Source organism: Passer montanus, unplaced genomic scaffold, assembly GCF_014805655.1.
Source record: "Passer montanus isolate IOZ18808 unplaced genomic scaffold, ASM1480565v1 scaffold38, whole genome shotgun sequence".
Classification (NCBI taxonomy): domain Eukaryota; kingdom Metazoa; phylum Chordata; class Aves; order Passeriformes; family Passeridae; genus Passer; species Passer montanus.
In genome coordinates this window covers 2,801,044-2,815,971 of record NW_024368596.1, presented here as the reverse complement: position 1 = coordinate 2,815,971, position 14,928 = coordinate 2,801,044, and the positions used below count along the sequence as shown (strand labels likewise).

The following is a 14,928-nucleotide window of genomic DNA, read 5'->3' as shown; positions in this document are numbered from 1 at the left end:
TTGAAACGTTCAGACTTTTCTATGACAACAGAGTATATGTTGTGCTGGTGTCACAACACCACAGCTATTTGCAACCTGCAACTGATGGTATATAAGGGGGAAACAGGGGAAACAGAAAGTCCCAAGAGTCATGGGACACCAACATTGTGGGCAAAGAGGATCTTGCGTTGTTTGGGAAGGGACTAAGTAGGAAAGTAGTTGTGAGAACAAAGAAGAATTTGAGAAATAATTGCATGATTCCACTCAGTAAGAGGCAGACAAGCACTGCCAGTAAATTTAGCATAGAACAGAACAGAAAACATTAAATTAAAAATTTATTCCCTTGGGTCTAAGTTTTGGTGGAAGGACCAGAAATGACAATTGTTAGGATCTCTGATATTTGTCTGTTCAAGGCCAAAAGCAGAAACCAGATGTAGTGAGGATCTCCATGTAGCTCCATGTCATAGGAGACAAGGCAACAAAACCTGCAATTCCTTCCCATTTCTATCATGTGTGCTCTATTGTGAAAACACAGCAGTGTACCAGGAAAAGCCCTTCCAGCCTCTGTAAGTGTGGATGTAGATCTAAGTGCTCATCTACATACTGCTTATCTAGAATTTTGGATTTGTACATATGCACAAACACAACGCAATTTGGTGAATCACTGCCAGAAAAATAATCATCTATGAAGTCCACAAAAGCTCAGGTTAATACAGTGCAGAAGTCAATTTTACTTCCAGTACTTTGAAGAAACAGGTGCCCACAATCACCTCCCTGCCCACCATGCAGGGCCCCATGTTAGCTAACAGGAAAACGAGTGAAATACAAGGCCTTCCCACAGCCAGGATCCCAACTCAGCTTGGCTTCCTTAAAGGACAGTCCTTACCATGGCTCATCTGGGAGCAGTATTTCCTATATATTTGACAAAAAAAGCACCTTTTCTTCAGCATCAGAGCTGCTTGTCTTATTACAGCTATTTGTTCTTGAACAAACATATCTTTTGTGGTTAATGAATGGGGAAATCCCTCTCTCTGTTCATGCCTCTGTTCCCTTCTGTCCTTCAATGATCTGCCATCTGTCTTGCCCTAGGAACTAAAATTGGAGCAACCAAGAACATGGAGAATTGTTCTGAGCACCCTTTTCTGAAACCCCATCCAAGACCTGTTATGGAAAATCTTCCATGCTTGGCTGTAAGGATCAGTTCCCTTTCAAGGTGCCTAGCTCTGAAAGCTGCCTGTAGCACTCAGAGAAGTTTTCCCTTCCCAAAGAGCTGGAGAGTGCAGCCCATGGCGAGGAGAAGGCAGGGTCTCCTCCACTCCTGCCACCTGCTGATAGAGGTGTTCATGGTCCTTACAGGGAAGCTACAGAAGTCAGGTGCCCTTTCTCTCTTAACAGGACAGGTAATTTATCCCAGGTCACTCACTACCTCTCCCAGGGCCAGAGGATGAAGTGCAGCACAGCAGAAGTCAACCTGCAGAGAGAGTCAGTGCCAGACTGTGTGTCTTGAAGTCAACCTGCAGAGAGAGTCAGTGCCACAGAACACAGGGTGTGTGTCTGGGGAAAAAGGAGGAGACAGAAGGGGCTGTGAGGCTCTGGTGTGACTTCTCCTGAGCACCAGAGAGCATCTGGAGTGTGTTACTGGCATCCCTGCAGAGCTTCTCTTGTTTTCCTTTCAACCTAAATAACTTTACTTCACATATTCAGAGACCACACCTCAATCAACCAAAACCAGCAACTGGGGAAGCTCAGATTCTTTTCCAAAGTGTGCTCCTCAGAAAAGGTAAAATGCTAACAGAAAGGCAGTATTTTTCTTTCTAGCACCTGGCTCTTGCAACCAAGCAAAGTCAATAGTAATATGATATTCCTGATTTAGTTAAATCATTTAGCATCTGAAATCTGGTTGCTTATCTGAAGTCTTCATTACAGCTAAAGCATCAGCTCTGAAAAAGGGGATGAAAATTACAAGTAAATAGGGCATCTCTCACAAAATCTGATACTTGGGACTAGGAACTTAGAGCAGGCAGAATTCTAATAAAAGCAGAAAAACCCCATTATTATCAAAATAAATCAAATATATTCAATATATCAAAGTATATTAAAAACTGCAGCAAACAATTTTCTTGATGAAATGCAGGTGCAGTTACATCTTAATAAAACATGTTTACGAAAAGAGCATTTGCAAATTTTAATTCTTCTTCTCCTCTGAAGAGCAATAATTCTCTATATCCTAGTTTTGCTTTCAGTTCTAAATAAGTTTAATTCAGACTGATCATTTATGGCCCAATTTTGCTTTTCTAATCAAAACCGGAAAGCCTTCGTCCTCATATGAAATTATTTGGATTGCCCACAGCAATACTATCACAAAAGGGCAGGACAGGTCTAGACTGGCTGTATTTTACCATCACCTCAACATCCCACAAAAAAGGGTCTGCTTCTCAGTCTGGTTTATTTTGTTTAGTTTTAGCACAGTGAATTGGGTATTTTATGTGTCAAGGAACTGTCAAGAACCAGTTTATCACTACACAGAGGGGAAAAAGCAATAGCACTTGTATGTAAAAATTAGTGAGATTTAAATGTACTTCTTTGCATGCAGTATATAGAAACTTGGTGAATGCAGCCCTGCCTCCACTCCACTCCACTCTGCCCAGTCATTTTCTATCTGGTAGAAGTAATTTATAACAATGAAAAAATATCAACCATTGGCACAGGCAATGCTTATCCCCTTATTGGCTTTTTATCACTCCACAGACCTCAGGAAACTTTAATGGTCAAGTTTTGCTCTCGGAAATACTGGCAAAGCTCAAAATCCCTGATTTCCAAACTTTGGATCTGCAAACCATTTGTGGTCCATGACACCACAGTGCGTGGTGCTCGCCATAAACCCGTGTAAATGGTGACCTTTGTGATCACGGGATTGTGGAACGAATGATGTGGTTGCTAGGATAATTGTTTGGAATAAAAAGTACCCTTCTTAGTATTTCCCTAGCTAAATTTGTGCCATATTTCATGTCAGTGTGAAACTGCATGTGTTGGCGGGAAGAAAAGATGTTACAATCTCTCTCTATTCCCATGCAAAATAAACTGTGAAGTTTTTCTTCACAAGGAAGGCACTTAAGAAAGCTACTCCTGGATGCAAAGAGAGGTTCAAAATTAACCATGTTCAAGTGTAAGTAGCATATGTAGTACCAATTATATTTTTGGGGGAAGTTCCAGGTTTTCTGATGACATGAAAGTTAGGGTTTCTTGACATCAAAATGAGTAAATTGAGTTAAGGTTACTGACCAAGATGCGAAGGAAGCCTTCATTCAGGATGAACTCTAAGTGATTTTATCACTCTAAGTGATAAAATCCAAATCCTGTCTCCCACAAGTCACCTGAGGATTCTTATGATTTTCTAAGTTTACAAAGTATATATTAGTGTTTTAACACATTTAAGAAATAATTATCTCAATGTTTATATTTAAAATACTGGCAGATGTAAATGGATGCCTGAGTATTTACAAATAGCAGAAGTAATTGCCAGCTTGTCTTGTGGATTTAAGCATCACAGCTTGCATTCCAGTGAAATATAACCCAAGGAGTTTACACATCTGGGGGATAAAACAATGGGAAATTATTCTGAGGACATCTGCAAAGGGAAAGTAGCATGTATCAACTGAAACATGTTTAGACTGGCAGTATTAATTGGCAGTATTAATGGGGATTGAGGCTTAGACCTATGACCACGGACTTCTCTCAGAGATCTTTGCAAATCCAAGCAAAATTTCCAGCCTCATTAGCCTGGAAAGTGACTGAATCTGTACTTATCTTGCCTCTTCCTCTCTCAGCTCCCCAAACCTTTTCTTTAAGCTCAATGTTACAGGACAAATAGCTACTTGAGCAGCACCCATCAAAAAAATGAAAATAAACACCTACCTTTTTTAACTTTCCTGAACTGAACGTACATAGAATTAACCCCACTAATGAGATTGTGGGCGACCAAACCTAAAATGCAACTCCAAGAAACTTCTTGGAGGTGGTTTCTTCATTAAAAAGAACAGTCATTCCCTCTAGGAAGAGAAATGGATGCTCTGCGGGCCAACCATGGCCTCTTACTCTCAGTGAGGAGTTTGGTATCTATAATGCTACCACAAGTATCTCTACCTGCCTTGTGTGCATTAATTTAATAGTATGGATACTGTTTGATACATTTGCATGCTTGCCTAAATTTATGCTATTCTGCTGCTCTTAAGATTCAGTATAAGAGAATGGAAAACAAACTTTGCAATCACCCAGCAGGAAGAGAAAGGCAGAACTCCTCTGCTCACACCAGGAGACCTGGTGTTGGTAGTTGCTACATCACACTGATTTTTCACAGGAGAGATTTGAAAACTTCTTTTGGCCTGAGATGAAACTCTTAGAATTTTTAAACTGTTTTTCTCTTGCTTTATTATAAGAGGGAACAATCCAATGTTTCTTTTAAAACAGGACATGGTATCAACTCTGCCATAACAAAAGCCTGGTTTAGATTGGTTTATTGCCCAATTTTTAAATGCACATTGCCACAGCATTTCAGAGGAATGTATTTACATTTACCTGTCTAAAGCACACAGTATATTATGTTGCAGTTAAAAACCCACAAACTCAATCTGATATTTCTTCACTAATTTATTCCCAAGCCAATATGTATTTTAATGTTCCAAACTGTTGCTAATTAACACATGGAAATATTTTAGCATGGATTTTGATTAATTCCATTTAACAGTCTAACCAGTGCTAAAGCATATGTGGTGTGTCATTTCTTTCTTTTGAGGAAGGCATTGGCATTAAATCTTTCAATCTTCCTGAGCACCAAATGCTAATTTCAGGAAGATTAAATAACAGACTGCAGCTACAGTTTCCTTTCTTTACTTCCCAGAAGGTGAAATGAACATATTTATGTGGGAGGAATTTCTTTACTGCACAAGCCAAAATACAGAAATTAGATTTTTTTCCCCAACACTGCTAATACACCAGCAATTGCCTGCCAACTAAATAACTTTAACCTATATCTGCAGTTCATGGAGCATTGCCAAGTTATATGTTCAACTTTCTTTCACTGTGGTTTTTTTTATTAAAGTATTCCCATATGATGTTTTCACTTGCAGCTCCTAAATGCTTTTCCATACTTGAAGCAGAGACTACAGCTCACAGTGGGGTGGCTCTGGCCATAACACCAGAAATGCTCATATAAGACCTCCTCTGACTTTCACATTTTGAAGGTGTGTTATACATATGATTCATGTTGTGTTGTGGCAAAAAACTTAAAATCTGAGTGTAATTCTGCATGTCAACAAACGAAAGGACAGAAAACTGAGGTGTGCATGTGAGTAAGCACCTCACACCTGTGGTAATGCAGGAGACAGAGCAGGAGAGGCTGCCTGGGACCAGGGGTCAGTGAGCATCAATCCAGCTGTTCATGAGATGGAGTCTGATCAGCTTAAGGGCAGTTAAGCACTTCTGTTCTTGTGATCTCCATTGGAAAGGTGACCACACCTGAGCACTGCAGTGGCTCTTTCCCATATGGTGAGCCCAGTTGCACTGTGCTTACACCCCCTGTCCACGTGCTGCCCTATGGTCAGCATGTTCCTGCTGAGAGCCCAACCAGAGCTCACTGCATGTTCACATCACAGCTCCACCTCCTCCATGCCCTCCTCACCTCTGTTGTCTGAATAACCTTTTCTTCTGATTCTTCCCCTAGGTCTTATTTTACCTGTTGCAATATTCTCTGTAAATCTTCATTCAGCTTCTAATATATGGTGCTGTCCCTCCTCCTTTACCTTTCACTAGCTGTATTTCTGTCTCAACTGCTCATGTAACATCTGAAGTGTTTTATGCTTGATTTCCTACTCTGTCTACAATACCCAATCACATTCTGCACCATTCAGCTGTCTTGGCATTTGCAAGGAGCATTCCAGTTGTTCCTTACTGATCTACACCTACCAGATACAAGAGTCTAATTTTCTACTTGACCACTGTTTGCATCAGGATTAAAACTTTCTTCTCCTGTATTTACACCCCCTGATTATCGCTATGCTTCTTTTTACATATTTAACAGGTGTCTGTTGGATGCAATGTTTTCATCATATTCACTAAATGAGTGGCACTGGGAGAAAGTAAATTATAGCTTCTAGGGAGAGTCCCTGCTGTTGTTCAAGAAGCAAAGGCTGTCCAGAGAAGCCCCAGGTTCAGTCCCAGTGATGATTCACAACAGCTGTCACTGCCCATGCAGAAATGTGTGCACACTCTCCTGCCTGCACTTGAAAAAATATATGACTTCTGTGTTCTCACACTATTTAAAACCTCAGTTTCTCTACGAAGAATAAGGGTTGTGAAAAAAAAAATCTGAACGTTATGACAGGAATGAGCAGTGAATATGTAGGTAGGTTTTTCAAACTAGCTGTGTGTTACTTTAAAGGTTGCATCAGTTAAAATAAAATTTAACATAGCTGGTGATAAAGTTTTAAAATGGCCAATCATTGTAGTGTAGAAGGCCAAATATTGATACCTGAATATCTGCCCATCCTGTTCTCAGAAAGAAGCAGGCATGCTATTCACTCAAGGACGGATCACAACCCAGAGTGAAAACACACACCATGTAACATTCCAATACACGAAAATGGAATTTTCCCATCTTTTCTTACATCAGCATTATTTATTTCACTGTTCAGAGAGAGTATTTTTATTAAAGCTGGTTATGTTCCAGAAGAGTATTGAAAAATAGTGCAAAGGCTCCACCTTTATTCCACCTGCTGGGCTGTTCCTAAAAGAATGCCCTTGTTAGCTGACAACTAAGCAGACTACTAATAAAGATCCAAGAACATCCTTCCTTATCCATTCACACACCAGATAGGTGAAAAATTAGCTCTACCAACTCCTGGTTATTATTCAAAAGGTACATTAACAGTCAACACTGAGATAACATAAAAATTAATGCTGGTTTTACGCAGCTTGTGATATTTTCTTTTAAAAAAAATGATTGTTCCATAGTCATACACCAAATTTAATGTCAAAGCTATGAATACACCCTACAGTCCCCCTGCAGCCTTTGAATAATGCCTTCACATCTTTGCTCAAGCCAAACAAATTCTTCTACTGCTCTCCCCAAAGCCTCTGAGGTCATTTTACTTTGTGACATTTCATAAGACACCAAATGAGACAAGCAATTACTCTGGCACTGGGAATTTCAAAAGGTTTACAAAAAAAATAAATCACTCTTCAAGACACCACAGGTCTCACTCTTCCCAGAGTTAACTGTAACTTCACTCAGACTTTTTTTCTTCCTCACAGCAAGTCAGAATTAGGAATAGCTTACAAAACAAAAACCACTAACAAATGAACAATGGGAAAGAAGGAACCTAACCCTTCTTTTCCCAAACCAAACACACACGGTCAGTTCTTTCAGCCACACTTATTCAAGCAACTTTAAGTGTTCTGTTCTGAAATGCAGACTTCCCACTGGTCACAGTGGTTCAAAATCAGGCCCTAAATATGCTTATTTATGTTTGATTTAAAATAGACAAGCTGTCCTCTTGCTATGTCTGCAAACCAGCTTTGCTAGCCATTGTCCAGGCCATGGGACAGTAGCCTTCAAAAGGCCACAATAAGAGGTCTTCAGTCGAGTGGTGTCATATGGTCTTCATTTAGAAGTATCATAAGAACATTACTTCTCACAGTATTTACAAATTAAAAACATATGGCTGTAACCTCTAATACTGCAAGAAATACTGCTCTTTGGGTTTGTTTTTGGCCTCAGACTTTTGAAATATGAACCAAGCAAAGGGATTTCATCCTAATGCGTGATTCAGCCCATTCTTCTTCCAAGCTCAAAGTCTGGGGGACAGCTAAAGCTGGCATTTGAAAAAAGTGATTTGCCCAGAACTATGGTAATGTACTACAGTTGGCAACTAGAGTAGCATGTATATCAAAAAGGGGTGGGGCTGGTTAAAGGCATCTACTTTCTAATAAATTTTTTAAAAAAAAGGTATTATGCTGGCTTTGGTTCCTATAGAGAGTTTTATAAGTTATATATAAGCCTCTTGCATTTACTATTTAGGTTCAATCAATATGGTTATCTACCTGTCAATTTTTCTTGCTCTTTAATGCAGAAGGAGAACAGCCTTTTTTATAGCTAGCTCAGAAAGCACTAAGCAAATCAATACATGCAGCGATAACAGAATGATTTGAAACACGTAACAGAAGCTTATCACTTTGCAGTATACTGAACCCGTCAAAATATTTTCCTAGAAGTAAAGTGAAAATAGAAGTTCTCCATTTTTTATTCCATAAGTGGAAAGTGACATAGATGTCGTAGGCCTTTTGGATTTGTTCCTAGCTTTGTATTTTCAGGAAAATTTTGTACATGAGCATTTGCTACTTTGCAGGAACATGAAGCCAATTCTGCTATGAGATTTAAAAACTGCCTTGACAATCAAAAATTATCTCAATTGCTCTTGATTCCCCATCTCTAAACCATTATTGGAAATCCATGCATTGTTCTGGGGAACTGGGCATAAGGTTTTCCAGGAATGCAGCTTCTGATGTTTCCACAGACCTTAAAACCCTCTGCTTTACTCAGTGCTCCCAGTAATTTGTGCTTGAGCCCAATCTGAAAAGAACAGGCTTTCTTTTGCCTGTCACCTACTGCGTTAGTCAATTTGAAATAATTTATAAGCATCTGATTCCTAGAGGTTTAAATATACATACATGTATCAAGATTCTGGATTTTAAAGCAGCAGAGAGAGGATCAGCTGTTATTGTGGTCTCTAACATCTACTTTTTTGAAGAAATGCATAGGATTTAAATATGCAGCTCTCTTTGAGTGGTAAGTAACAATCATCTGCCATCATAGGATTTAAGTAGGTGGAATTTTGCATAATACAAAAGCTCTTTGCAATATTCCTGGCTTGCCACAATTTATCGGGTGTTAAATGCAAGTTCAAAATTAATATATACACATTGCAATGTAAGTATGCACGTAAATACATACTAAAGAGATGGGAGTTAATAGGAAAAGAACAGGAAATAAGGTTGAGGCTTTCTATCATTTTCTCTCCCAGTTTTAGCTCCAAGACCATTGCTATCATCTCTATGTCATGAGATCTGGTGGATTTCTGCATGTGCCTCAGGAACTCCCATCATGGCCCTATGATGAAGATCTCTGAGGCACATGCAGAAAGCTCCACAGCTTCTGAACCTCAGGGACTGCCAGGCCTGGGCACTACTGATTACACTGGGTTTTGCTCAAGGCACCAAACCATAAAACGTTTTACCTTCACCCTTAGAAAACAATACTGATATGAAAAAACAAGCAAAAATGTAAAAGAAATCAATAGCATCACAAAATCACAAAGAAACCCTTCCATGGCATAACTAAAAGTTTACAGAGGCTCTGCTACTTCTATTTCTCTACCAGAAATGGCCACTCATGGTGCAGTCAGGTCTGAACTAGCTCTGTGTGGGTGAGCCAAGGTCTGGGAATCACAAGCAGCCCCCACTCAGAGGCAAGGATTAGTCCACAGGTGTGTAAGAGCTGCTGACCACCTCCTGACCCCACCTGGTGAGTCTGTGTGAACTCACTGTGAATCTCCAGGACCTCAGAAATCACTGACCCACGATCCCCTGCCCGGCAGAGACACGCCAGCAGCGAGGCATTAACAAAGCTGTCTGCACAGAGCAGCTGAAAGATGGATGGGCATCTCTGATGGCAGAATTGGGCCCAGAAAATGAGCAGAGATTCTTAGAGCAACACCTCAAGTGACACAAATTATGTTATAAAATTGATCACTTCCTTACACATGGCAGAACGTTTCCAGGGCACTCAACATCTTATTCCATTAAGCCATGATAAATGACACCATATTTCCACATCAGTCTGAGCACTTCTTTTAAATCTGCTTGTTCAAATATTTGGTTACTTATTCCCCTCTCTCTCTGTAAGATAGCAAGAACAGTCTTTTTCTTTTCCTAATGGATGCCATTATTGCAGGACCATCACCTAGGAATTTTATTTCTTTACAGAATTCCCCACCTTAAGAACAAGCAAAACTTTGAGAGAATCACTAAAAAACTTTCAGTGTGCATTCTATCTGCATACACTCAGGAACTTGAAAAAATAGACTCAGATATAGAGGAAAACCACAGAGCAAATTATGCAGAAATGCCCCCAAACTATTCTCCTATTGCTAGCTTGAAGATCACCACCAGCACGTGGAACAGTGTTAAGATGGAAACCTATGGAGTAGGAACAAAATTGTTTCAAGCAGATCACTATGGCTTGAGGTGGCTTGGGAAGGTTCATAAATTGATAAGCACCACCAAAGGATCATAAGCCTCCACATCAATTGTATAAAGATTACAACAGAGCCACTCACTGCAGTCATTCTGAAAAGGTTATGGGTTTCACAGGTGTGCACTGTCAGTTCTGATTAAGCTTAAACTAAACCAGTTATCTATAATGTTGGATTGGAAGGAGTTTTATAGCTGAACGCAAGGTAAATCAAATTCAGGATACACATCTGTGGAAAAACACAGAGGGCCAAAGTTCACAGTCCTGACACAGGCAAAAAAATCCAACTCTCCAAACTCAGGAGGAGATTTGCCTGTAAAAGATCCATCAGTCTGGCTATTGTCCACTGTTCTGTCTCAGAAAGGAAAGTTATTTTGTCACAGCTTTGGGTTTTCTTTCCCTCTTCAACTTACTATTCACTCTCAAAATGCAGACTACTTGCAGATTATTACCTACTTTCAATTCTAAATTGCCTAGAGTTTACCATTTATCTGAACATGAAATTAATTATACACCTATACTTTTCACTACACAGGATATAAACTAAAATAGCAACAAATTCATAATGCAATTTTTCATCTTTGCAACTAGGAATCCTTCCAAAAACAACAGTTCATATCAGAGGTTCCTAGAGCTATGCAAGAAGGATGTGGGTGAAATTCTGCATCCGAAAAACATTGTTAACAACTCAGTCAATTTCATAGTTCCAGGATTTCACTCAAAAAGTAAGGAAATTAAAAATGCATTCTTAGTAGTTGACACAAATTGCAAAAGGTACAATTTATTTCCAAAAATACTTTGCATTAATTCTGCAATTTAAAGTGCTTCTATTGACTCATAGCATTAATAGATGGCAAGAGCGAAAAAAAGTATTTGCTTTTGCAACATCATTATTTCCTTTGCATGCAATTATTTACTTGCCAAACAATGCTAGCGACAAATCGCAGCAGACTCTGAAGTCATCTACACCAGCAGATTTTTAACCCAAGGTAAAAATAAACAGAAACATCTGTAAAGTAATCTTGCAGAAAGCTACGTTTATTAACAAATACATTTTCTAATAAAACACCATCTGCAAGCAACCCTCAGCTTCCACTTGATATAAATAGGCCTTTTACTGTTTTCAGATGCAGTTCCCAGAAAATTATTCCAAGCTCTACTGCAAAACACATCAGTCTTTGTTGCTGCCTGGAATGTTAATAAATAACATCAAGTTTTTAAATAGTCAAACAAATTATTGGCTTGAAACAATTATTCCAATAGAAAAATCTGACCTTTTGCAATAAAGTAGTTTAAGAATGCATTGCTCCTCATTCCTAGGATAAAAATATTACCAAGCAGGGAAATATTTTTGGGAAAACAGAAAGCTATGAAAAACCCATCTTGCAATTCTGCTTATATGTACACTGTACACCTACCTTCCAAAGGTTACAGGCTTAGAGAAACTCAGACTAAGAGAAAAAATACACAGGGTATAAATAGTTCAATCCATATCCTTATTATACATTTTTGCTTGGAATGGACACGAATATGAACCAACGAAAATGTTCCTCACAGGACTACTGTTCTGACCAGCAATACAAAATTCAATAGCTTAAACTGTTGGTTGCAGAGACTGGGACTGAATCCCAGTATTAAGAGCTCTTCAAAATGCATAAAAGCTTCAATGGGACACATTTTCATAAGCATTATTCACAACTTAAGTCATATTAATTCCAATAAAAAGAAAAAAAGGAATTTAGCAAACTCTGCAAATAAACTCCTTACTGGCAGGACTGTTTAGTACCACTGAAATTTGAACACTGCCATTTTTCCTTAGAATTTAAAATAGCAATATGTCTATCAAACTACCTGCTAACTGAGAATTCAAGAGTGAAAATTGCAGATGAACTGAGATATTAGAGTTCCCTGTCCAGAACCAGTATAGCCGGTATACATATATTACACCCAACAGAGATCTAGCCTTTTAATATTAATCATAAACAAGAAATGTTAGTATTCCAAACTCTGCTTTAAAAACTACATTAAATATTGCTACTGGGACTATCACAACAAACCACTGAAAAAAGTCATGCTCATTCCAGAAAAAGGAATACACTGTATTGTTTATTCCAGTAATGCAACTACATATTTCCAGAGAAAAATATTTAGTGAATGCAATACTCAAGCAGTACTAGAGAGAAGATATTTTAAACCACTTACCTCACTAACAGGAGGAATGTTGAGCTTTGGTACTTTGTTCTTCGAGCTAGGTGTGTTCACTTTTCCTTCCAGCAGTGCTCCAAAGGACTGATTTCCATATCCACTCTCAATCTCTATTGGGGGTTTCAGTTCAGGTGAGTCGTTGGGTACCTGGTCCTGACCATCCATAGGCCTGACATAAGCTGTAGGCTTTTGCTGGACCATGCTGTTCTTACAGTGCAGTCCTGGTGGGAAATTCTGAGTGGAAAGACCATTGTTTGCAGTTAACAAAGAAGTGGAAGGAAGGGGAGATCCAGGACCATGGCCTACAAACTCAAGCTCCGTGGGTGACTTCGAATGACTGTTTTCTTTGTAAGTGTGTTCTCCAGGTGCTGACTTTGCATGAGTGTGCCTCCTCGAATGTGAAGATGTTGCCATAGCATTTGCTTCCTCAGCTCCCCCACTTTTATGCTGCTCACTCTGGCAGTTGTAGAGATCTTCATACCTGCCCTGTGACTGGTCATGAGAAGAGCTGTGCTTTGTCCGACTCTGCTGACCACTGGATTGGCTTGGCTGGGCCCCACTGGAGTTGTGACCACTGCGTGACCAGTCTGTCCTCGACTTCCTGCTGCTCTGGTGGCTGTGCAGCAAAGCAGAATTAGATGACAATGAAGAAGGTGGAGGCATTGATGTTGATGAATTGCCGCTGATCTGATGAGATGGGATCATCCTGTTCCTCGGTTCTGGGAAAAAGTTCTGTTCATTTTTGTCAATGGGTGTCTGTGGGACAGAATTCTTTGGGATTCCTACAAGGTGGCTCTGGTTGGAGTGGTTGGTTAACAGATCCTTCATCTCATCATAATTTCCCAATGTGTTCTGGACACGGTTTGCAAGGGCGTCGCCTTTATTTGTCTAAAATATATTTAAAAAAAAAAAAAGACAAGAAAAGCGTGAGTAAATTCCTGATTTACAATTTACTGCTCAGAATAGTTGTCTTAGAAGATGGCAAATGTTAGCTGTTTAATGGTGTCATGCTGACATTTAATTAAATTTCAATTACATTTTGCATATGTTATGTAAGAAAAACCTATCAATAACTGTGTTCAAAGAATCTCTTGAAACAGGCTTGCATCAGTAACACTTGTCTACTGCTTCCCATTTTCTTAAATATGCTCTCAGAGAAGTGTTTAAATTGCATCAGTTATGGATGTTAGGCGCAAAATAAGCTGGGTTTATGTCAGAGATGTTGGGCTTGTACATTTCATATCGTGCAAAACACGAATGCACGATTACTGGCTACTGAGCATTTGAATTGTAATCACACAGTTGATATAAGTACGTTATTGCTCTGTCAACCCCTTGACCCACAGTCCTGCCATAAATAGAAGCTGGGTAGTCGTAATAGCACCAAACTCTTCACTCCAGTTTAACTTCAATTACTTTTCCATAGAAAGTAGAGTTTGAACTGAAGTATCTAATCTGAATCCAGAGAAGAAAAAGCTTCTACCACATGCTATGGTAGGTTCCACTAAAAGATCATTCAAAAATATTTTCTCATGCAACATAAACAGACATGATTGCCACATTCTTAAGCATCGGGATTCTTCTGCTGTCTGCAGGCTGGTTGTGTTTCTTAATCCTTCTTTTCTTTGATTTCCAGTAATTATTAAATAAATACTGACTCATATTTGTTTCACTGCTATTATACTTTTCCTTTTGAAGCATTAAGTTTCTTTTTCCTTTTCCCTTTCACTTGTAAAAAGTTAGACAAATAAACTGGAAGCTATAATTAATACACAGCTGATTTCCTCTCTCTTCCTGTTCTAACTCACCCCACATGGATGCAAAGCAGCAGCCTTCCTACTGACCTTTCTGTTCTATTGAAGTGACCAGCAGAGAACTAAAACATCTTATTCCCCATGCTCATGGCTTTACAAGACTCAAAGGATAAAAACAAAGCTGAACTACAGTTCCTGTTCAAGCAGATGGTTCAGTTCTACAGTCTGGAATTAAATGACAAAGTTATGTCATACAGCCAACTCTACTTCTGTTTGGAGGGGTTTTTTCACTCAATAAAACAAGTAGTGCCACAGTCCAATAGCACCTTAACACCAGGCCATTAAGACAGGGAAAATCAGCAGTAGGATCTTGTGCTTGGTTAGAGAGTGTCACAGTTCTTTGGTGAGGGATCCGTCTATGTCCCTGATCCCACTTTCCTCAAGTATTAAAGAGAAGTTTGAGTGATGAAAAAATTCACGCATGGATTTCTACTGAAATATCTACTTACATTAGACACTGTTGAACTAGTCAGAGGATGAGCAGAGTACTGAACATGCCATAAAAATGTTAAAAAAAGAAGATAATAAATGCAAATTTCCTTTTGCTCATTCTCAGGGATTGTAACATATATTAGCACTGCATTGAGGCAGTGATTTAAAAATTAACTGTTCAATGTTGTTCCC

At 39.1% G+C, this 14,928-nt stretch overlaps 1 protein-coding gene across 5 annotated transcripts in view; it reads right to left on the bottom strand.

Annotated features, from left to right (window-relative positions):
• Window positions 1-14,928, bottom strand: part of AFF2 (AF4/FMR2 family member 2) — a 359,269-nt gene that overhangs the window by 228,288 nt on the left and 116,053 nt on the right. For all 5 annotated transcript variants that reach the window (XM_039717485.1, XM_039717481.1, XM_039717484.1 and 2 more), the window contains exon 3: window positions 12,488-13,378. In XM_039717485.1, coding sequence (XP_039573419.1) covers window positions 12,488-13,318 — 831 coding nt within the window. In that variant the 5' untranslated portion in view covers window positions 13,319-13,378. The remainder of the gene's footprint in view (window positions 1-12,487; window positions 13,379-14,928) is intronic.